The 25,069-nt window shown below is 42.8% G+C and overlaps 1 protein-coding gene across 1 annotated transcript; it reads left to right on the top strand.

Annotated features, from left to right (window-relative positions):
• Positions 1–1,750: 1,750 nt before the first annotated feature.
• On the top strand, positions 1,751–3,904 carry LOC130867271 (testis-expressed protein 13C-1-like). Its single transcript, XM_057759058.1, has 2 exons — positions 1,751–2,369; positions 3,855–3,904. Exons 1-2 carry the CDS (start codon positions 1,751–1,753, stop codon positions 3,902–3,904), a joined length of 669 nt encoding a protein of 222 aa, XP_057615041.1.
• The last annotated feature ends 21,165 nt before the right edge of the window (positions 3,905–25,069 follow it).

Genomic DNA, 25,069 nt, shown 5'->3' with positions numbered 1-25,069 from the left:
TTTTTTTTTTTTTTTGGTTTTTCGAGACAGGGTTTCTCTGTGGTTTTGGAGCCTGTCCTGGAACTAGCTCTTGTAGACCAGGCTGGTCTCGAACTCACAGAGATCCGCCTGCCTCTGCCTCCCAAGTGCTGGGATTAAAGGCGTGCGCCACCACCGCCCGGCTAAACTTTTATTTTTAAAAAGTTTACATAGCTAGATGTTTTGCCTACATGCATGTCTGTGCACCAATGCATGCCTGGTGTCCAGGGAAGCCATAGAGCATGTTGGATCCCCTGCATCTGGAGTGATAGATGGTTGTGGGTTAGTGTGTGCGTGCTGGGAATCAAACCCAGGTCCTCTGGAAGAGTAGCCAGTACTCTTGTCTTCTGAGTCATCTCTCCAGACCCACCACACACACATAATTATAAAACAAATGTAAACTTTTTACGTCTTTTTTTTTAATTTTTAACATAAACCTTTTTAGAAAGACCAAAAAGAAAAGCACCTAAATCATGACGGAATCTCAAAGAAGGCATATTCACTAGCACTGAGCCAACAGCTTGGTAAGGGAGAAACTGCTGCCTGACTTCAGAACTCTCACTAAAGGTTTGGGATGAAGCCAAAGGGTAGCATTGACCGGCGAATGGAGAACAACAATAAGGTCTCTAATGAGAAGAGAGAAAGGGTGGTATTGACAGATGCAAGACACAGAACAAAGAGAATAAATGGGTTTTAGCATGGGAGAAGGAACTTGAACAGCTTCGCTGTATTGGAATAAGCTATCTAGTAGCACAAGAGATGGGAGATATGCCAGCAAAATGGGTAATAAAATTTCCTAAAGCCCTTGAAGAAAACCAAGGGGTATACAGACCAAAATTCCTGGCACTGCAGAGGATCAGGAGTGAGTCCACGGCCAATCTAAGCTACATTGCAAGAACCTATCTTGACAAACAAACAGACAGATAAGAAACATAAAAGCCTGAAGGAACTAGAATAGAAATTACTGGTATCTAGAGTAAGATTGGAGATTTAAAAGCAAACCTGAGGGACTTGTGTCGCTCATATATTTGACTTAGGGAAATTGGGACTACATAGAAATTTGGATACAGAAACAGATGCATGAGACAAGGAGTTGAGCCATAAAAAAATTCCCCAAAGCACCCACTTTCTCCAATTCCAGATTGGAAATTCTTGTCAAATCCTATCTGTATGGCATCGACATACAGATCTCAGCACTAAGGAGATGAAAGTAGGTGAGTTGAAAGGTCAATGCTAACGTGGACTCTACAGGGAGATCATGCCTTAAAAAAGAAAGGGGACGATGGAAAAGAAGGAAAGAAAGAAGGGGAGGAGAAGAAGAAGGAAGAGGACAAGGAGTGGAAAAGGGAGCGAGAGAGAAAAGAATCCATACCAGATGGGGTGCCACCTTCCAGAAACTCTGAGGAAACTCTGCACTCACTGCGGTCCCCAGGACAGCTGTACTATCATGACCTACTTTACGAACAAACACGCAATTTACCAGATGAGCCAGAGTTATTTGTGCTACTGCGTTTTGGTCCCTGCAGGAGGTGCTGCAGGTCTCACAGCCCATGTCTATGACGTCTCTTACGTGTTAATCCCTTGCATGGGAGGAGTTGGTGTTAGTGGCTTCAGGGCTTTAGTCTAGATGAGAAGCGGGAGGCAAGTAGGTAGGAGCTAGGAGTCAGGACTGGGAAAAGCACCAAGGTGAAGGGCGAGCCCATTGTGTTCCACACCTTAGGCAGGTTCAGTCATGGCTGTGGACTTCGGTGACCCCAAGAGCGGTTTCCGCCACTGCGAAGTGGTTTTGTTCATCAATGAAGAAGTGCTGAGGAATGGTGGTGGCCCTGGCTTTTACCTAACCTTCCGTTCACGGCCCTGGAAGGATATAGAAGACGGCCTGAAGTCTGTCGTGGCCGATACCCATGTACCACGCACCATTAAGAGGGCCTGTGCCTGGAGTGCTCTGGCCTTGGGAGTAAGGGTGGCGTCGAGGCAACGAGAAAAGCAGTCACGACGTGTGCAGCAGCTGCACGATCAAGTAGAAGAGCATGAGGCAGCCACCTGGACCTTGGCCACAGACCTGCAGCGGCTGCGTGACGAGCGTGATGAAGTGGTCTCTGAGCTCCGCAATGCAAGAGACAGCCTGAAGCAAGTGCTCCGTGAGCGTGATATGCTGCACAAGAAGCTGGTTGAGTTCGAGCTGTCCCAGCAGCTCCTAGCTGAGTCACAAGATACTGGGTATCCGGGTACTATGCCGTGGACTCTAATGGTCAAAAGACAGAGAGAGGCTCTTGCCACAGGCTTGCAGAGTGGGCAATATGCAGCGTCCCCGAAGAAAGACCACATGGCATCCAAGTCATCCAAAACAGGTACACCAAGATCCACTGGTCCTTGAGCCTAGACCCTGCAGCCGCTTCTACCAGTGTTCTCTGCATTATTGTCAATAGCATCTCCTCCCCATATAGAGTACTCTCAGAAGGGGAAGAAGGAGCTCCATCGGCTAACTCCCTTCCTAACAGTTGACCACAGTGGGATCCCGGTGCCAGTGCCGGAGGGGCCAAACTCATGGACAGAAACTACCAGATATAACCAGGGGAGCTGAGAGGCTTTGGCCCCAAACAAAGGCCCTCACTGAATTCAGGGAGGAAAAAAAATGAATGGAGATGTATTCCAAAGAGACATCATCTCCTGGGGGTTCTTTCCTAATAAGTGTTCATTCTTTCCTTTTATTTACTTTATATACTATTTGAAAACTCATCAAGTAAGACTTTAAACTCTTCCACTACCAAGCAATAACCTCTGGGCTTCTTTGCTTGCTGTGCTAGGAGATCTAACCCATGGCCTCCTGTATGCTAGGACAGTGCTCTACCAGTGAGCTATACCTTTAATCTGTAATTACCCTCTTTTTCATTTTTTTCTTTTTTAATTGATTTTTATTGAACCCTAAATTTTTTCCTTGCTCCCCTCCCCTTCTACTCTCTCCCAAGGTCCCCATGCTCCCAATTTACTCAGGAGATCTTGTCTTTTTCTACTTCCCATGTAGATTAGATCTATGTATGTGTCTCTTAGGGTCCTCTTTGTTGTCTAGGTTCTCTGGGATTGTGCTTTGTAGGCTGGTTTTCTTTGCTTTATGTTTAAATACCACTTATGAGTGAGAACATATGATATTTGTCTATCTGGGTCTGGGTTACCTCACTCAAAGTGATGTTTTCTAGATCCATCCATTTGCCTGCAAATTTCAAGATGTCGTTATTTTTTCTGCTGTGTAGTACTCCATTGTGTAAATGTACCACATTTTCCTTATCCATTCTTTGGTCAAGGGGCATTTAGGTTGTTTCCAGGTTCTGGCTATGACAAACAATGCTGATATGAACATAGTTGAACACATGTCCTTGTGACACGGTTGAGCATCCTTTGGATATATACCCAAAAGTGGTGTGCAATTACCCTCTGTAGCACAGTAAATGTAACTGCATATGTGAATCTCTTTCTCCAGATTCAGTCATATATATAATTCGTGTTGAATTGAAGGATGAAATTCCACTGAGTGTGTTCATTTATCTTTAAAAGGAAAACATCTCCAGTTGCAGGGATGTTTACAAGTGAAGAGTAGTTGGCTGTATTTAGCTACTAGTGTGAAGAAGCTGATGTTTCGGAACATTCTCTTTTCTTTCTCTGTGCTCTCGTCAGTTCCCTTCTTGCACAACTGCAGATCTTCTGAAGGGCACAGCTATGTTTGTGAAACAAAAGATGCAGTGTCTCCACGTAACGTTGCTTTTCCTGTGAGAGCGCGATTGCCGTTTCTTTCATTTGTTTTTCGAACATTTATGGGTGCTATTCTTTGTGTCTCTAAGTTCTAGAAACTTTGCGTGAAGGTGAAGAATTCCCAGCTTCCAGTGTGTGAGTCTTCATGAAATGTCCTGCAGCAGCAGCCTCCGCCTCACTAAGACCTCAGCTAGCTGCTGCTACAAAGAACATGAGGAATTGAGGAGAAGAACGTGTCTGGGTATATATTTTAGAACAACAAAAAGCATACAGGTTTTGTTAGAACTTAACCCACTGACATTGCAGAGTTCAAAGGGATTCGTGGCCAATGTAAACTTTTAGAGGATGTCAAAAGTTTGTGGAATTTCATTCATTAGTTCATTGAACGGTTATTGATAAGTTGGCATACGATAGAAACTACAATTACATTACCCGGTATGCACATTAGAATCCCTTTGGGTATGGTTGGTTAGATGAGAGTAGAGAACATAATTTCAGACATGGTGTGGGTCATGGTGTCCTTTTATCCTGCATGAAATAGAACCTTTGGAGAAACTCTATTGAAAAAAAAATCAAGATCCATTTCTGTAAGTTGGGGGGAAGACAACATTAAGAGACTTTTATTTGGGAAACACTGAAGAGAAAAATAGTCTTGTTAAAATTTAGTTTCTCCCTATATCAAGGGATTAATTTGATAATTTTTTTGTTTTGTTTTGTTTTTCGAGATAGGGTTTCTCTGTGGTTTTGGAGCCTGTCCTGGAACTAGCTCTTGTAGACCACGCTGGTCTCAAACTCACAGAGATCCGCCTGCCTCTGCCTCCCGAGTGCTGGGATTAAAGGCGTGTCCCTATTTTAAAAGTTACATTATTAATAGTAAATTTGATAAATTTTGCATAATTCATAAAACAAAGTTATTGATTGCTTGGGGATTTCTAGGAGTTGGAACTATGTTGTATATTAACTGGTACACATCATAATTCTTCTTGCTTAGTATAGCAAAGAAGTAGCATAATTTAGGATACAAATTAGATCAGAACTGTTTTTCTCTGTCTTCCATATAATGTAGTCCTGGATAAAACCAATAGAAAGAATAGCTGGACCCCCCTTTTATTTCAGTCAGTTTAGGGACAACATGAAAACGATCTTCATGGATGGATATGAGTAACCAAATTGCTCCTCTTCTTAGTCTCAAGCTGACCAAATGACCACTAGCGAAGACCAGGAAGGTGGCTTCATGAAAATACAGGCAGGGCTTTTCTGATCCTCTGGCCACTTCCTCTCTTGAGGTGTTTTCCTGGCTTCTCACCAGCCTACCTAGCGGATCACTAGGTTGTCTTGAAGTATTTAGGGCAGTGTTGGCTATGCTCCCCAGCCTTCCATCCTGAGCTGCCTGCATCTCAAGTCCCTCGCCTGTCAGACTTGATGAAGAACATCTGGGCGACCATAGCACTCCGTATGGAGGGTGCTTCCTTGGAAGGATTAATTGGGTTTTAAATAGAACTGATGTGTGGGAAGGCACCCTTCCCAGACTCCTCTACCAGTCAGTGTAGGATTTGCAGGCTTTCTATTCTCCCGGGCCAGTAGCGCGGCAAGGCATGGAGGAACCATGGTGAAGTTGGACCTGCTAGGTTGGAGCCACCTTCAGTCTGACGCTACAAGTGTCCCTGAGATCCCTGAAGGATCCTGCCCAGCTAACCAGTAGGTGTGCTGTCAACGTGTTTCTGATATTAATTGGTAATGGAGAGTGCACTTGCCTGGGGTGTGTTTTGTGTAGCTTTTATTTCAGAGATTTGTTCACTTTTCCTCCATCCCCAAGAGGTATTCACCCTCATTCCCTGTTGGAATGTAGCTCCTCTTGTGATGATTACCAAGAATTGGAGGCATCTCTGTGGGGCCTTCAAGCCATTGTAATTTTCCCAGCTACCCTCATTATGTGAGTCTGCATGGGCCCTTGAAAGCAGGCATATTTGCAGTTCCTGAACTAGGAGAGTGAGGTGGGTACTCCCCCTCGATAACTGGGGCCCAATATCCCTTTGTGAAACAAGAAGTCATTTTCAGCCTAGGCAGTTTGGATGCTCACCTTACTAGACCTGGATGGAGGTGGGTGGTCCTTGGACTTCCCACAGGGCAGGGAACCCGGATTACTCTTAGGGATGATGAGGGAGGGGGACTTGATGGGGGAGGGGGAGGGAAATGGGAGGTGGTGGCGGGGAGAAGGCAGAAATCTTTAATATATAAATAAACAATAAAAAATTTAAAAAAGTTAAATTAAAAAAAAGAAGTCATTTTCCTAATATAAGCAGAAGAATCTCCTGCTTTTCTGCCCTCCAAGGCTTTGTCCCCATACTCCTTTCTTCCATCTTTCCTCCTTCTTTCCTCTCTCTCTCTCTCTCTCTCTCTCTCTCTCTCTCTCTCTCTCTCTCTCCAGCACTCTCTCTCTCTTCTCCCATCTGTCTGTCCATCTGTCTGTCCTGTGTGGCCCAGACTAGTGTTGAACTCATTAGTTAACTGATGATTCCGCACCTCCTCTTGCCTCTGCCTCCTGAGTGTGGTCCACCACTCCTGGGTTTATGTGAAGTCAAGGAATGCCATCCAGAGTCTTGTGCATGCTAGGTTCCAACTAAACTACATCTTCAGCCCCTCTCCTACACAAACCAAGGTGCTTATGATTCTGGGAGGTAGCCAAGCCACAGACTAGTCACACTATAAATATTCCACGAGGCTTAGCAAGCGTATAGGCTGACTACCTGCTTGGTATTGGGATAGGAAAGGAGGCAAATAACAGAAGTGACCCTGTCTCCGCAGCATTCTCATCGCGCAGATTTGCGATTACTTATAGAGTCTGGAGTGCTGGAGAGGAAGGAGTCCACAGGGATATTAGCCACAAAGCTAGACGGTCTGGGTTGCGGTACATTTTATGGTATTCTTGTATGCTACTAAAGTTCCGTGGAATATTGGAAGGATAGGACACAAATGAGACTTGGGAGTATCATGATCCGTCTTTGTGTGGACCAATAGCATCGAGATTACTGGAAATTTGTTAGTTGTAAATTCTCAAGTACTACTTCATGCTTGCTGACTCCAGACACGTTATTGAATATTCCAAGCCCCCTCAAGTGTTGGCTCCTCCATCTGCCATCTGGGTTGCTCTCTGTAAATATGTGCTAGTGGTTTAGAGAAATAGCAACTAAGGACCTACACATATCATTGAGTGCTTAGTATTTGAGACCTCATGGCAATTTTGCTGTTGGTGGCTGCTAAGGTTTGGATGTTGTTTATCCTTCCATGAAAGGTTTCTGTATTGGATGCTTGGTTCCCCCAGGATGAGAAATGATCAGACTTTCCAGTGGTTAAGTCCTAGTGAGAGGTCCTTAAGCTACTGGGAGCACACTACAAGAAGGGAACATTCTTCTCCAGGAGTGAATTCTGAGACACACTAAAAGCATGAGTGTGAGTTTTGATTTGTGGGTTTTTTTTTCTTGTTGATTAAGTCTTAAGTCCAATTAAGCAGATGTTGGTTAGCAGCAAAGTATGTACACCACTACTGCACCCTTAGGGTTATCATGCCTTGCTGATTGTTATTGTGGCTCATAGACATCGTAGCTAATTAGGTGTGTTGGTTGCTTCTTTTCTTTGGAAGCTTGCATGGTGCCTTCTGGTACAATGAAAGTTGTCAAGTTGTCAAGGAGGACTCCCTCATTCTTCTGTATTTATTTCATCCCCCTCCCTAAAGATCCCCCTTTCTCATTTCCCCAGTCAGATCACTTGTCACTTGTACACTGCTATTACAATCTCTATTAGTCCCAACCCCCTACCCCCCAAATGGCTCCTTTTTACTCTCTTGGTTTCTGCAGTTGCCCCAGCTTATGAACGCACATCTGATGATTTGGGAGAGGTCATGCAACGTTTGTCTGTGTCTAAGTTACTTCATTCAGTATGATATTGTCTAGCTTCCTTCATTTACCTGCAAAGTTCATGATTTCACTTTTCTTTAGAGCTGAATAGTATTCCATGGTTTATATGTATTATGTTTTTTTTAAATATTTATTTATTTATTATGTATACAATATTCTGTCTGCATGTATGCCTGCAAGCCAGAAGAGGGCACCAGACCTCATTACAGATGGTTGTGAGCCACCATATGGTTGCTGGGATTTGAACTCAGTACCTTTGGAAGAGCAGGCAATGCTCTTAACCACTGAGCCATCTCTCCAGCCCCTATGTATTATGTTTTTATTATTCATTCATCGATTAAAGGGCATTTAGGTTGTTCCCATTTCCTAGCTATTGTGAATAGAGTAGCAATGAACATAGCTAAGCAAGTATCAGTGGTGTGGAATGTCCTTTGAGCATATGCCAAGAAGTGGTATAGCTGAGTCCTATAGATGATTTTTTTAATTGTATTTATTTGTTTGTTTTTATATTCCAATCAAAGTTTCCCCTTTCTCCTCTCCTCCAAGTCTCCCTGCCTTCAATACTCCCATGGCATATTAAGTTGCAGTGAGACTAGGCACTTTTCTTCTAAGGCTGGATAAAGCAACACAGTAGAAAAGGGTCTCAAAAGCAAGCAAAAGAGTCAGTCTCTCTCAGCCCCCCCCCTTCTCTCTCTCACTATTGGGAGTCCCAGAAGAACACCGAGCTACACAAACATAAGGTATACGCAGAGGACCTAGCTCAGATACGTACAGGGTCTCTGGTTGTCGGTTCTGTCTCTGTGAGCCCCTATGAACCCTGGTTAGTTGATTCTGTGGGCCCTGTTCTCATGGTGTCCTTAACCCCTCTGGCTCCTACAATGCTTCCTCCTCCTCTGAAGGACTGGTGCCTAGCTCAGTTGCCATCACAGAGGCTTTACCTAGCAACTGATGGAAACAGATGCAGAGATTCACAGCCAAACATTAGATGGAGCTCAGGGAATCCTTCGGAAGGGGGGAAGGATTGTAGGTGTCAGAGGAGTCAAGAGCATCACAAGGAAACTCACAGAATTAACTAACCAGGATTTGTAAGGGCTCACAGAAACTGAATCAGCTAACTTTGTGACGCCCTTGAGATTGCATTGATTCTGTAAACTGCTTTCACTAAAATAGTCATTTTCCCATAGAGTCCTTCAAGTTGTTGATATTTGATTTCCTCTGAGGCTGCTAGTGAATGGGGATGTGTCCATCATCTCCTTATCTATCTATTTGTTAGTGGTGGATAGAGAAGCTTTGATTTGTGAATGTTCATTCTGGAGCCTGCCACATTGTTGAACTTGTTTGGTATTTCTAGATGTTTTCTAGTAGAATTCTTGGGATCTCTATAGAATCATGTTATCTGTGAATACAGATTGATTTCTTTCCCCATTTGTATCCCTTTAATTTCCTTCTCTTGCCTTGTTGCTCCAGCTAGTACTTCCAACACAATATTGACAAAGAATGGTGACAGTGGACAGTCCTGTCTCAATCCTGACTCCGGTGGGATTGCTTCAAGCTTTTCTCCATATAGGATGAAAGCTTTCATTATCTTGAGGTTTGTTCCCTCTAGTCCTACATTCTCATAAACTTTAATTATGAAAGCTTGTTGGATTCTGTCAAAGGCTTTTCCTGTATCTATTGAAATGATCCTGTGATTTTTTTCTTTAAATTCATTTATGTGGTTTATTAAATTTATTGACTTGCATATGTTGAACCATCCCTGCATTTCAAGGATAAAGCCAAAGTGGTCATGTTGGATAATCTTTTTGATATATTCTGGATTCTAATTGCAAGTATTTTACTGAGCATTGTTGAGTTTATGTCCATTAGGGATATTGGCCAGTAGTTTTCTTTTTTGTTGTTTTGTGTTTATCTGGTTTAGAATTAATGACAATGGCTTTTTAGGAGTTTGTGAGTTGCTCTCTCTCTTCTTTCTTTCTTTCTTTCTCTTTCTTTCTTTCTTTCTTTCTTTTCTTCTCCTCTTCATCTTCTCCTCCTCTTCTTCTTCCTCCTCCTCCATATACTTTAAGAAGAATTGGATATAGATATTCTTTGAAAGTCTGGTAAGATTCTGATGTGAATTTATCTGACCCTGAATTTTTTTTTTTAACCTGGAAGGCATTTTTTTTTATTGAAAAAATTTCCGCCTCCTCCCAGCCTCCCATTTCCTTCCCCCTCCTTCCCCTCCTCTCCCCCTCCCCCCACTCCTCTCCCCCTCCCTCTCCAGTCCTAAGAGCAGTCAGGGTTCCCTGCCCTGTGGGAAGTTCAAGGTCCTCCCCCCTCCATCCAGGTCTAGGAAGGTGAGCATCCAAACTGGCTAGGCTCCCACAAAGCCAGTACATGCAGTAGGATCAAAACCCAGTGCCATTGTCCTTGGATTCTCATCAGCCCTCATTGTCTGCCATGTTCAGAGAGTCCGGTTTTATCCCATGCTTTTTCAGTCCCAGTCCACCTGGCCTTGGTGAGCTCCCAATAGATCAGACCCACTGTCTCAGTGGGTGGGTGCACCCCTCGTGGTCCTGACTTCCTTGTTCATGTTCTCCCTCCTTCTGCTCCTCATTTGGACCTAAGGAGCTCAGTCCAGTGCTCCAATGTGGGTCTCTGTCTCTATCTCCATCCATTGCCAGATGAAGGTTCTATGGTGATATGCAAGATATTCATCAGTATGGCTATAGGATAGGGCCATTTCAGGTTCCCTCTCCTCAGATTCCCAAGGAACTAACTGGGGACATCTCCCTAGAAACCTGGGAGCCTCTCTAGGGTCAAGTCTCTTGCCAACCCTAAGATGGCTCCCTTAAGATATATACTTCCTCGCTCCCATATCCACCCTTCCTTTATCCCAACCATCCCATTTCCCCAAGTTTCCCCCATCCTCCCCTTCTCACTTTTCTCTCCCCATCTCCCCTTATCCCCATCCCACCCCACCCCCAAGTTCCCAATTTTTGCCCAACAATCTTGTCTATTTCCAAAATCCAGGAGGATAACTATATGTTTTTCTTTGGGTTCACCTTCTTATTTAACTTCTCTAGGATAACAAATTATAGGCTCAATGTCATTTATTTATGGCTAGAAACCAATTATGAGTGAGTACATCCCATGTTCATCTTTTTGGGTCTGGGTTACCTCACTCTATTTCCATCCATTTGCATGCAAAATTCAAGATGTCATTGTTTTTTACCGCTGAGTAGTACTCTAATATGTATATATTCCACACTTTCTTCATCCATTATTCCATTGAAGGGCATCTAGGTTGCTTCCAGGTTCTGGATATTACAAATAATGCTGCTATGATCATAGTTGAACAAATGCTTTTGTACTATGATAGGGCACCTCTTGGGTATATTCCGAAGAGTGGTATTGCTTGGTCCTGGGGTAGGTTGATCCCGAATTCCTGGAAGGCATTTTTATTATTTCAATTTCATTTTGTATGAGTGTGCTTAAGTTGTTGGGTTCTTCTTGGTTTAACATTGGTGGTTTGGCTTAATCTAGAAATTTATCTATTTGTTTTAGGTTTCTAGCTTAATGGCATACAGGTAGTACATTTTAAAATATTCCTCTATAATATTGGAAATTTCTTCAGTATCTATTATAAAGTTTCCCTGTTCAATTCTGATTCTGATATGGGTCCTCTCTTCCTTTTGGTTACTTGGGACAAGGGCCTATCAAGCTTTCTTCTCCAATAACCAGCTCTTGGATTTGTTGGTTGTATTGTTTTGTTTCTATTTCATGATTTCTATACTAATATTTATTTTTTGTCTTAAACTGAGTATGGATTTAGTTTGTTCTTGTTTTTCAAAATTTTCCAGTTGCATCATTAAGTCATTTGTGCTATTTCTGATTATTTTTATGTAGGCCCAGCTGTCATAGGACTGCTTTCATTATGTCCCAAGAGCTTTTCTATGTTGTGCTTCATTTTCATTTAGTACAGAAAGTTTTTGAAATTTCTTTCATGATTTCTTCTTTGACCCAGTCATCATTCAGTAATGAGTTGTTTAATATCTGTGTTTGGGTATAATAACCTATGAATATCTGTTAAATGATATATAACGTCAATTAACTCTACTGTTTCTCAGTTTATTTTTTGTCCAAATGACCTGTCTATTGGAGAAAGTTGGGTATTGAAATCACGTACTATTAATGGATTGTTGCTAATCTCTGTCATTAATTGGGTAATGCATATTTATGAAACTGAATACCCCAGAAATTGGTGAATACATGTTTAGGATAGCAGTGTCTTCTTGATTAACTTGTTCACTTGATTAATGTAAAGTATCCCTCTTTATATCTTCAGCTTACTTTTAGTTTGATGTCTATTTTGTCAGATAGTAGGATAGTGTTGCCTGCTTGCTTCTTGGACCCATTTGGTAGGAGTACTTTTGTCCATCCTTTCACTCTAGAGCAGTATCTATCTTTAAAGCTGTGTTTCTCTGCTGGGAAGGGGCATTTTGAGACAGGGTATCTCTGTGTAACAACAGTTCTGGCTGTCTTGGAACTAGCTCTTGTAGACCAGGCTGGCCTCAAATTCAGAGATCCACCTGCCTCTGCTTGCTGAGTGCTGGGATTAAAGGCATGCACCACCACTGACAAGCAAAGCTGTATCTTATAGAGAACAGACAGGTGGATTTCATTGATCCATTCAGTCAGATTGTCTTTTGATCGATTAAGGCCATTGCTATTTAAAGTTATTATTGAGCCCAGGCAGTGGTGATGCATACCTTTAATCCAAGCATTTGGGAGGCAGAGGCAGGCAGATCTCTGTGAGTTCAAGACCAGCCTGGTCTACAGAGTGAATTCCAGGATAGGCTCCAAAGCTACATAGAAACCCTGTCTCAAAAAACAAAACAAAAACAAAGTTGTTATTGAAATGTATGTGCCAATTATGTTCATCCCATTGTTGGTTTTTGGTACTGCGTTCTCAGTTGTAGCTTGTGTTTTAATAATTATGGATTCATATTTCTTGACACAGTCTTTCTGCTCTGCTCATTTCTCTCTTTAGCCAGAAATAACACTTCCTGTATTTTCTTTAGGTTTGTTTTGTTTATTTAGGTGTTGTTGGGTTTGTTGGATATATTTTTTTCAACTTTTAAATTAGATTTATTCATTTTATTTTATGTGTTTTGCCTGCATGCATGTATGTGCACCACATATGTGCTTGATGCCCACAGAAGTCACAAGAGACCATTGGATCCCCTGGAACAGGAATTACAGATGTTGTGAACCACTATGTGGGTGCTAGGAAACAAACCCAGGTCCTCTTCAAGAGCAAAAAGTTCTCTTAACTGCTGAGCCCTCTCTCTATCCCCACTCCAAAGCTAATTCTTTTTTCTATTATTTTTTCTCTCTCTCCCCTTAATGTTGAGAGTCCCAGAAGGACACCAAGCTGCACAACCATAATGTATATGCAGAGGACCTAGCTGAGATAAATATATATGTGTGTGTGTGTGTGTATATATATATATATATATATATATACAGGGTCTCTAGTTGTTGGTTCAGTCTATGAACCCCTATGAGCTCTGGTTAGTTGATTCTGTGGGCTGTGTTCTCATGGTGTCCTCAACCCGTCTGGGTCCTACAATGTTTCTCCCTCTTCTTCTGTTGTGTTCCCCTGGCTCTACGTAGAGTTTAGCTGTAGGTCTCTGCATCTGCTCCCATCAGTTGCTGGAAGATGCCCTCTGATGACAATTGGGCAAGGCACCAATTTATGAGTATAGGCAAATATCATTAGGAAACATTTCATTAATTTTTTCTTTCCTTTTTTTGCCAGTAGTGTTTGATTCTATCCTGGGTCTCTGGGCTGGCCTGCATCTAATTCTTGCAAATCCAGGCAGTGTCAGATGTGGGTTCCCTCTCCTTTGCTGGTCCTCAAGCTGGACCAGTCATTGGTTGGCCAGTCCCAGAAGTTCTGTGCCACCAGTACCCCAGCATATCTTGCAGGCAGGACAAATCGTAGGTTGAAGGTTTTGTGGCTGGGTTGATGTCCCAGTTCCACTGCTAGGAGTATTGCCTTGTTATAGAAGACAACCAGCATAGAGCCTTCATCCAGTTAATTGATGGAACCAGATGCAGAGATCCACAACCAAGCACCAGGCCAACTCTGGGAAAACAGTCAAAGAGAGGGAGGAGGGAATGTATGAGCAATAGATGCCAAGATCATGATGGGGAAATCTACAGAGAAAGCTGAACCAAGCCTGTGGGAACTCAGGAACTCTAGACTGACAGCTGTGGAGCCTCCACGGGACCGAACTAGTCCCTCCATATGTGGGAGACAGTGGTGAAGCTTGGGCTATCTGAGGGGCCCCTGGCAGTAGGACCAGGATCTATCCCTGGTGCATGAGCTAGCTTATTAGACCTCATTCCCTATGATGAGATGCCATGTCAGCCTTAATGCAGGGGAGAGGGGCTTGGTCCTGTCTCAATTTAATGGATCAGGCTTTGTTGACTCCGCATGGGAGCCCAAACCCTTTGAGAGGAGTGGATGGGGGGTAGGTTGGGTGGGAGGCAAGTGGGGGGGAGGAGGGAGGAGGGAGGAGAGGGGTTAGGGAAGAAGAGAGAACTGTGGTTGGAATGTAAAATGAATTTTTTTTTTTTATAAAAGGTAAGAAGATGACCAATTTGGACTCTGTACCTCCCATTACTAGGAGAGTTTGCTGGGGTCACTCTTGTAGATTCCAGGGAGTTTACATTGAACTAGGTTTCTACATTGCTCCCAAATGCCCCCCCCCCAATTCCAATCATCTCTCCCAGTACTCTCCCTCCATCCCTCCCACCCCAGCTGATCCCTTCTGTTCCCACTCCCACCTTCCCCCAGTCTACCAGCAAAACCTATTCTATTTCCCCTTCCCAGGGAGATCCACACATTCTCCCTCGAGCCCTCCTCATTACTTAGTCCCTCTGGGTCGGTGGATTATCTTTACTTAACAGCTAATATCCACCACATACCATGTTTGTCATTCTAAATCTGCGTTACCTCACTCAGGATGATCTTTTCTGGTTCTATCCATTTGGTTGCAAATTTCATGATGTCATTGTTCTTAAGAACTGAGTAATACTCTATTGTGTAAATGAACCACATTTTCTTTACCCATTCTTTGGTTGAGGGACATCTAGGTTGTTTCCAGGTTCTGGCTATGACAAATAATGCTGCTATGAACATAGTTGAACAAGTGTCTTTATGGTAAGATGGAGCACCCTTTGGGTATATACCCAAGAGTGGTATAGCTGGGTCTTGAGGTACATCAATTCCCAATTTTCTGAAGAAAGCACCATACTGATTTCCAGAGTGGTTGTACAAGTTTGCATTCCCACCAGCAATGGAAGACTGTTCCCCTTACTCCACATCCTCTCCAGCAAAGGCTATCATTGGTGTTTTTGATTTTAGCCATTCTGACAAGTGTAAGATGGAATCTCGAGTAGTTTTGATTTGCATTTCCCTGATGGCTAAGGATGTTGAATATTTTGTAACTATTACCCAGCCATTTGAGATTCTTCTGTCAAGAATTCTGTTTAGATCTGTATCCCACTTTTTTAATTAGATGATTTGGTTAGTTGATATCTAGTTTCTTGAGTTCTATATATATTGGATTGTAGAGAGCCGCGTGGAGTCACACCTGATGGCTAAGTGTAGAGAACTGCGTGGAGTCGCACCTGATGGTGCTGGCTCCCGCCCTCCGCGATCCCGAAAGCGAGTGCTCTCTGTGATAATCAACTCCTAATATCAACTAGGCCTGCCTTATGCTATTATCATGCAATGATTGTCAGCTGCTTGCGTATGGGTGGACCTATGGGCAGTGCCCACCTGGCAATCCAGGGTTGGCGGCCCGTGCCTATTTAAGGGCTGGGAGAGGTTTGCCCTGGGAGAGAGGAAAGGAGAGAGAGGGAGAGAGTGAGAGTGAGTGAGGGGGGGGGGAGGGCGGGAGAGAGAGATTTTACAATTGTTAACAAGGTCCTGAATAAACTGCTTAGCAAGAAGAGCTCCAGTGTTGCGTGTCTTCCTTGCTGGACGAGGTGGACCGCGACATTGGATATTAGCTCTTTGTCCGATGTGGAGCTGGGGAGAATATTTTCCCATTCTGTAGGCTGCTATTTTGTCCTTTCAACGGTGTCCTTTTCTGTGCAGAAGCTTTTTAGTTTCATGAGGGCCTGTTTATTAATTGCTGATCTTAGTGCCTGTGGTATTAGTGTTCTGTTCAGGAAGTTGTCTCCTGTGCCAATATATTCAAAGCTGTTTCCTACTTTCTCTTCTATCAAGTTCTATCTGGTTTTATATTGAGGCCTTTTGATCCACTTGGACTTGAATTTTGTGCATGGTGATAGATATATCTATTTGCAGTCTTTTACATGCTGACATGGAGTTACACCAGCACCACTTGTTGAATTTCTTCAAAGACGAATTTTTGTCTTACAAGTCTTTCACTTGCTGGAGTAAAGTAACCCCAAGATATCTTATATTATTTGTGGCTACTGTGAAGGGGTTGTTTCTCTGATTTCTTTCTCAGCCCATTTGTCATTTGCCATTATATAGGTGGCCTACTGTTTTTTTTGTGTGTGTGTTTTTTGTTTTTTTGAGTTAATCTTGTATCCAATTACCTCAATAAAGGTATTTATCAGCTGTAGGAGTTCCCTGGTAGAATTTTGGAGCATCTCTTATATATACTATCCTATCATCTACAAATAACAATACTTTGACTTCTCCTTTTCCAGTTTGTATTCCCTTGATCTCCTTTAGTTATCTTATTGCTCCATCTAGAATGTCAATTACTATATTGAAGAGATACGGAGAGAGTGGACAGTCTTGCCTTGTTCCTGATTTTAGTGGAATTGCTTTGAGTTTCTCTCCATTTAATTTGATGTTGGCTATAGGCTCACTGTAAATTTCCTTTTTATGTTTAGGTATGTCTCATGTATCCCTGATATCTCCAAGACTTTTTATCATGAAGGGGTGTTGTATTTTGTCAAAGCCTTTTTCAGCATTTGAGATGATCATGGTTTTTTTTTTCTTTCAGTTTGTTTATATGGTAGATTACATTGATAGGTTTTCATATGTTAAAACATCCTTGCATCTCTGTGATAAAACCTACTTGATCACAGTGGATGATTTTTTGAAGTGTTCTTGGATTCAGTTTGCCAGTGTTTTATTTAAATATTTTTGTTTGTATGTTCATGAGGGAAATTGGTCTGTAATTCTCTTTTATTGTTGAGTGTTTATGTGGTTTAGGTATCAAGGTGACAGTGGCTTCATAAAATAAATTTGGTAATGTCCTTTCTAGTTTGTGAAATAATTTGAGGAGCATCGGCACTTGCTCTTCTCTAAAAGTCTGGATTTTGATTAATTTTGAAGTCTATTTTGTTAGATATTAGAATGACTACATCAGCTTGTCTCTTAGGTCCATTTCTTCTATGACTTTGTTGAATATATCTTCTGTGCCTTTGAGCTGGAGTTCTTCTCCCTCTTCTACCCCTATTACTCTTATGTTTGGTCTTTTCATGGTGTCCCAGATTTCCTGGATGTTTTGTATCAGGAAGTTTTTAGATTAACATTTTTTTATCTGCTGTAATTATTTCTATCATATCTTCAATTCCAGATATTCTCTCTTCCATCTCTTGTATTCTGTTGGTGATGCTTGCATCTGTAGTTCCTGTTTGCTTACCTAGATTTTCCATTTCTAGGATTCCCTCAGTTTGTATTTTCTTTATTACTTCTATTTTCATATCTTGAATAGTTTTATTCATTTCCTTCAACTGTTTTTTCCTTGGTTTTAAGGAATTTATTCATTTCCTCCAATCATTTGTATTTGGATTTCTTTGAGGGATTTATTCATTTCCTCTTTAAGGACCTCTATCATCTTCATAAAGTTGGTTTTAAGCTCATTTTCTTGTGTTCCAGCTATATTGGAGTATTTAGGGATTGCTGTAGTATGGTAGCTGGGCTCTGGTGGTGACATATTGCTCTGGCTGTTGTTGATTTTGTTCTTACATTGGTGTCTAGGCATCTGAGTTTGGGGTCTAGGTGCTAATTTCTGAGTTTGTCTTTGTTAGATGGGCATCATTTCTCTTGGTTTCTGTTTCTTCTCTGATCTTCAGGCCAGAGTGGCCTGTGGTTAAGTAGTGTCTCTATTTGTGTTGGGGGATGGAGTTCTGGCAGCTGCCATGGCCTCTGGTCCAGCTGGGGGTCCTTCTGCAGAAGTTAGTGTTGGGACATAATGATGAAGAGGGGTAAGGTACCTGGGGATAGGCTGGGTGGCACGAGAAAAGAGAGTGCTGGGCCGGGGGAGGGGGGGCTACCTGGAGTTCTGATGTCTCACATGTCCTCTGGAGCTGGGGGCTGGATACGATGATGAAGAGGGGAGATCTAGTTGGGGAGGGCCTGAAAAGCACTGAGGAAGTGGGGGTGGTCCACGGGCAACCAGGCTACCTGGAGTTCTGGCAACCAACCAGAACTGCCTCTGGTGACATATGAACCTTCCACCAGAGTTGTGGGCCCAGATATGGTGACAAGGGAAGGAGAGGCAATTGAGGGTAGGCTGTGTGGGTACCTAGGGAGTACTGGCAGTCTTTTAGACTCTGAGCCTTGGGTTCATCTAGGAAATTCTCATCAGCAAACATTTCTACAGGACTGGTATGTTTTCAATGGAAAATACTGGCTTGATCTTTTATACTGTTTTTTGTGGGGTTTTATTGGGGGGGATTTTTGTTTGCTGGCTTTTGTTTTTCGAGACAGGGCTTCTCTGTAGCTTTGGGGCCTGTCCAGGAACTAGCTCTGTAGAACAGACTGGCCTCAAAACTCACAGAGATCCACCTGTCTCTGCCTCTTGAGTACTGGGATTAAAGGCATGCACCACGAGCACTGGGCACTGTATTTTTTTGCAATGAGATCTGGACATGTGAACTTGTTCTGTTTTGTTTTGTTTTTCAAGACAGGGTTTCTCTGTGTAGCCCTGGCTGTCCTGGAACTCGCTCTGTAGGCCTCCTCTTGCCTTGCCTCCTTTGTCCCCCTTGCTGGGATTAAAGGAGTATGCCAACACCACCAGCTATGGACTTCCTTTGTTAGTTCTCATTCTGCCAATGACAGAGCAGGTTGGGGCTGAAGAAAAGAAGTGCAGGCACACTGAGCCTAGAGGTTGGAAATGGCTCAGCTGGAATGAAGTCAGGCAGACAGAGGGGACTGAACCGCCCTACAGTATGTGCTTCCTGGTCCAGTCCTAGAGTTTAAAGGGAGATCTGGCTTGGTGGAGAGGTTGGCTATGTCATGGGAGTTAGGGAGGATCTTGACCTAAGCCTAGAGATCATTGGTGGCGTAGGCGGGGGAAGCACACTAAGCTGGCACTGGGCTAGATGTGGCATGTAGTGAGCTGCATGAAGCCACACCTGATGGCAATGTAGAGAGCTGCGTGGAGTTGCACCTGATGGTGCTGGCTCCCGCCCTCCGCGATCCCGAAAGCGAGTGCTTTCTGTGATAATCAACTTCTAATATTAACTAGGCCTGACTTATGCTATTATCACGCAATGATTGTCAGCTGCTTGCATGTGCGTGGACCTATGAGCAGTGCCCACCTGGCAATCTGAGGTTGGCAGCCCAGGCCTACTTAAGGGCTGGGAGAGGTTTGTCCGGAGAGAGGGAGAGAGAGATTTTACAATTGTCAAAAGGTCCTGAAATAAAACTGCAGTGAGAAGAGCTCCGGTGGTCGCGTCATCCTTGCTGGACGAGGGTGGCCGCGACAGTGGCAGGTTGGGAAGAAAGTGTGGATGGAGCAGTCACAAAGACTCACCAGGATAGGTCCTCACAAGGGACATGAAGTGCCCCTGGGTGGGTACAGGGGTTGGATGAGCACAGAAGGGACCTGGTGGTGGTGGCAGGTAGGATGGGTCATGGGAGAAACCTAGAGGTTGGCAGTGGTGCAGGCAGGATGGCCACACTATTAAGGAATACAGGACGTAGGACCCAGTGGAGGCCACTAAACCTCTTTCCTTTACAAAATGGCCACCTTAACTATTTCATTTTAATAGCAATAAATCAATAAATAAATGGATTGATACAGTGCTTATCATCATTGTGTATTGTAAAGCTATAATAGATAACCTCCTAAGAATTCTTCAAAGAGCTGGGCGGTGGTGGCGCACACCTTTAATCCCAGCACTTGAGAGTCAGAGCCAGGTGGATCTCAGTGAGTTTGAGGCCAGCCTGGTCTACAAGGCAAGTTCTATTACAGCCAGGACTGCTACACAGAGAAATCTTGTCTCAAAAAAAAAGAGAATTCTTCAGAGAACATGTTTACTCAATTTAGTGCAAATCAATCACTTACCCATAGTCATTACCTGGAAATCAGTGTAACCTGGATTCAAACCCCAACTTGTCGGACATCAATTCCATGCTGCTTCTATTGTGGTGCGATACATTATTAACATTTTATCCTTGACAATTAATAGTAAGCAACATGGTCTGTGATGCCTTGGTCCACAGAAATCACAAAAGGATAAGGAGTTTGAGTTACAGAGGTGATCTGGCAGACAGGGAAGAGGGTGGAGACATCAATACAACCAGGCATATTCCCTAGTGTTGGTACTAGAAAAGGAGGTGACTTTTCAGCACATGGTCTGTTGACATCATTAGGGACATTGACAGAGTCCTTTCCCCTAACCATGTTCAACTCCTTTTTGTTGCAACCACAAGTACTGGCTTCCAGCTGGCCCCTCCCTGTGAGGGCCTTTGTCCACATTGTACGGAAAGGTGTGGATGACAGAAAGTACCTCTTGGTTGTCACCCGAGACAGACTGGGGAACTGTACTTGTGCACCCATCTGGGGTGAGAGCCCACAAGTCCAGGTCTATGTGACTAGACTAATGAACAGCACTAAAAAAGGAATTCTTCTTGATGAATGTATATTTCAAAGAGTGATGTAAGGTATGGCAGAAGTGAAGGCTTCGTCCTTCCACAGGGTAGGTGCTCACTTCTGTGTAGAAGACAGGACAAAGCCAAGGAGATTCAGAGCCCACTCTGAGGAGATTATTTTCCCAAGCCCTTTCACATTATCAAAGAAAACTGAATTCACCGAAACTGAACTACAAAAAGTGGTGAAAGCCATTCATAACCCAAAAGCCGGGAGGAAGTTATTTATAGTTTGATCTGATCTATTTTCTTTCTATACACAAACGAAAACCTCTCCACATCATATATAGATTATGGGATTTTTTATAGGTTCTGCAATTGTAGAAGCAATGGGCCCAAGTGGATCCTTCAGGTGTGGACTGTGTAGCCAGTATGAGGGACAATCCATGGACAGGTAAAGGAGTGGTGGAACGGAGGAGGAAAGGTACTCTTACCAAAATAAAAAGGGACATAGTTTTGAGAACCAATCTTAGATGGCACTGGATCTGTTGTGTAGCCAAAAAGACTTCTGCTCGTCCTGCCTCACTGCCCAGTCACTGGGATTATAGGGCATGCGATGCTGGGGATTAAACCCAGGGTTTCATGCTTGCTAGGCAAGCACCTTCCCCACTGCCGCATCCTCAGCCCATTATTTTTACTTAACAGACATACCACACATTGTCGCTCTTACTTGAGAGTGTGATTTTAAATGGGTCGATGATATCCTAGCATATGAATATTTCACTCGGTATTATGCTAGTATACAGTTTTCTGATTCGCAGGCAAAAGTGAGTATTATCATTAAAAATATGCCCAATCAGGAGACTGGTGAGATGGCTTAGCGGGTAAAGCACTTGCTGAGTAACCCCTCAGAACCAGAACCTCAGAGCGGAAGGCGAGAACCCCTTCCACAAGCTGTCCTCTGACCTCTACCCATGTGCCATAGTTAGAGCACACACCTACTCTTACACATCGTACACGTGGTAATATTTTTTAATCAAAATAGACATTTAGTCTGATAGTTATCTTGTTTTCATTTCCATTTCTTCAGTGACTATTAAGGCGGAGCAACTTCTCAAGTTGTGTATTTGCAGCTTTTCTGTTATGATTCACCAACTGAGTCTTTGCTCTGATTCACTTACGGGAATGGCTGTCTTCTCTTGGTTTATCCTAACATGTACTTCAGGAAACAAGCATTTTCTTGATTTTGCTTTTATATTTAACTTTCTGTCTGGTGTCACTTTAATGCTCAGAAATAGCAAATTTTATGTATTGGAATGAAATGTCTTCTTTTCCACTGTTGTTTTTTAGCTTTCATTGTGTGTGTGTGTGTGTGTGTGTGTGTGTGTGTGTGTGTGTGTGTGTGTTGCAATGCTAGGGGTTATTCCACAGCCCTGTATGTGCTCAGCAAGTGTTCTACAAGAACAATATCCCAGTATTGTGCTCTTTCAGGTAATATACATAGCCAAATTTTAATAGACCAACAGTTCAACAGATAAATCACAGTACATACAAACATTCTTTTGTTTCTTTGTTTTTTGAGACAAGGTTTCTCCGTAGCTTTTGGTTCCTGTCCTGGAACTAGCTCGTGTGGACCAGGCTGGCCTCGAACTCACAGAGATCCGCCTGCCTCTGCCTCCCGAGTGCTGGGATTAAAGGCGTATAAGCATTCTGTGGAGTGTGTGTGTGTGTTTTAATTTATAGAGTTGTTCTCTTCAGATCAGTAGGGGGAAAAGTGAAGCACCGAAAATGACCCTTAGCTATCAAAACAATAAGTTACTTATTTGGGGGAAATAGGTTTAGACGCCTAACTTCAAACATTAAAATGAATGTAACTATGCTTAAAGAGGTTAAAATTTTAAACTACAAAAGACCCAGAATCAAAGATACATGGATTTTTGACTCTGGCTTTGTAACATATTTCAATAAAGGCATTGTTATTACTCACCAAGTATGGCCTTTTAATTATTATTTTATTTTCTATATAACCAATGTGTGCTGTACATGTGTATGTATATGTGCGCCAGCAGAGGCCAGGAGGACCTCAGGTGTCTTGCTCTATAGGTATCTGCTATATTCTCTGAGACAGAGTCTCACACCTATCCTGAAGCCCACCATTTCGGCAGCTCAGCTATCTGGTCAAGAAGCTTTCCGGAGCCATCTGTCTCTTCCACACAGCACTGGAGTATAAAGCATACATGACCGTGCCCCAATTGTATGTGGGTCATGGGGACTCAAACTCAGGTGCTCATCCTTGCACAGCAAGCCACTTGCCCACTTAGCAGTCTCCCTAGCTCAGATTTTTAAAAACCGATGCATAACTACACATAATACACTGTAACATTTCAATACATTTCACTATGCATATGTAGTGATCAGGTCAGGGCGACTGATATGTGTTTCTTTGTGGTGTGAACATTCACGATTCTCCATACAAGTTTTTTAATGTTTAAAATGATATTTTCCAACTATAGTTACCCTAGTCTGCTATAGAACATTAGAGGCTATTCCTCCTACCTAACTTTATTCCTGTACTCTGAAATCATTCTCTGTCCATCACATTTTCCCTAATCCTTTCCCGGACTCTAGTAACCATGATTCCATTCCCTATTTTTTATGGAAACAACTTTTTAAGGTTGCTCATATCAATGGGAATGTTTGGCATGGTCTGTCTATGCTAGATATATTTCATATAACGAATATCCTTCAATTCTATCCACACTGCAGCAAATGATCGAATTACATTTTTTCCTCTTTCTACATTAAAAAAAAATGTGTATGGGTGTTTTGCCTGCAAGCATATCTGTGCCTTACGTGTACGCATGTTGCCTATGGAGGTCAGAAGAGGGTGTTAAATCCCCTGGAACTGGACTTACAGATGCTTGTGAGCCACCATGTGTGTGCTAGGAATTGAATCCTCTGGAAGAGAGCATCCCAGTGCTCTTAACTGATGAGCCATCTCTCCTGTTCCAGACTGCACTCTTTTGAGAGTAAATAATGTTCTACTGTATATGTGTACAACACTTCCTTTATACTTCATCTGCCAATGGATACATAGGGTGCTTCCATATCTGGGTTCTGGTGAATAGCGCTGCAACTAACCTCTAAGTATTGAATCACACCGGTTTCATTTCCTTTGGATTGGAACCAGTGGTGGGCCTGCTGGATCATGTGATAGTTCTATATCTACTTGTGTGGGATCTTCAGATAATATTCCACAAATATATGTCCACAGCAACAGTTTTCAACCCTTTGCAAGGATTTGAGAGTTTTTGCCCTTTTCGGGGTGAAGTAGTACTTGGCTGTGGCTTCTTGGTATTCATCACCTATGCATTCTCTCAGATGAAGCTTGAAAATCAAAGAATTCATCCCTTCGAGTCTTGTATGTTCATCTTTCACGTGGATTCTGAGACTCACTAGGCAGCTTCACGATTCAGTCTTCTTTTTCTAACTCAGTTTGAGTATCTGTCTTGTTTTATCTCTGTTTTATTTATACATCTCCAGGTTTTATCTCAGCCTTATTCCCTCTCCACTTCCTCCTCCTGTGATCACAACATCTTAAATTTATCATCTTTAAGGAAAAGATTCAGCTCGACAGCATTAAGCAAATATTTATCGCCTACTATATACTTGCGGCACTCTCTTCAATCTTTTCAACTCTACAGCACTGAATGCATTGTTATACCAGAGATGGGGAAGCCTAACTCGGAGAGGCTAAGGAAATTGTTCAAGGCCACATATGCTACTTTGTGGTTTAAAAGCCAAGGTTCAAAAATCTGTTCTGACATATATGCCATTCTAGAAAACACAGCACTGAAAAGAAAGCAAAGAGGACATTGGACCTGCTCTCTGCCTTAAAATTGAAAATTACAGCAGCCACAGATACAGACTATGTTTTGGAATTAGAAGGGACACAGTAACTAGTATGTTGTTCCCTTAGCCATCTGGGAAATGAAGAGGCACTTACTCTCCTGTGTTTATTGCTATACTCTTCATAATAACTAAGAAATAGAATCACATCAATGAATAAGAAAAAATAGTCACTATGTGCAATGGATTTTTATGCTGCCTTCAAAAAATGAAATCACGGGGCTGGAGAGAAGGTGGAGCACTATGAGTGCCTGCTGCTCTCCTCTAGGGGACCTGAGCTCACACCCTCCTGGAACTTCAGCTCCTGGGAATCTAACGCCCGCTTCTGGCCTCTGTAGACCCATGCACTCGTGTGCGTACATACAACTGCACATGTATACATACAAATAAATAAAGTCTTCTAAAAAAGAGAATCCTAACATTTGTGGGGAAATACGTGGAACTGGGAATGATGGTAAGTGACATAGCAGGCAATTGTCACACACATAAAAAAGCATAGTCACTCTCAGGTGGGTCCTGCTAAAAATACACGTTTTTACTTTCTGGATTTGTGGTTTTGTGGGTGTAGTTGCTGGTCATGAAACTAGAAAGGGGACCATGAGAGCCGATCCCCTGAGAC

This window comes from Chionomys nivalis, chromosome X (genome assembly GCF_950005125.1).
Source record: "Chionomys nivalis chromosome X, mChiNiv1.1, whole genome shotgun sequence".
Classification (NCBI taxonomy): domain Eukaryota; kingdom Metazoa; phylum Chordata; class Mammalia; order Rodentia; family Cricetidae; genus Chionomys; species Chionomys nivalis.
The sequence above is the reverse complement of the archived record's forward strand: the minus strand, read 5'-3'. Positions and strand labels throughout refer to the sequence as shown.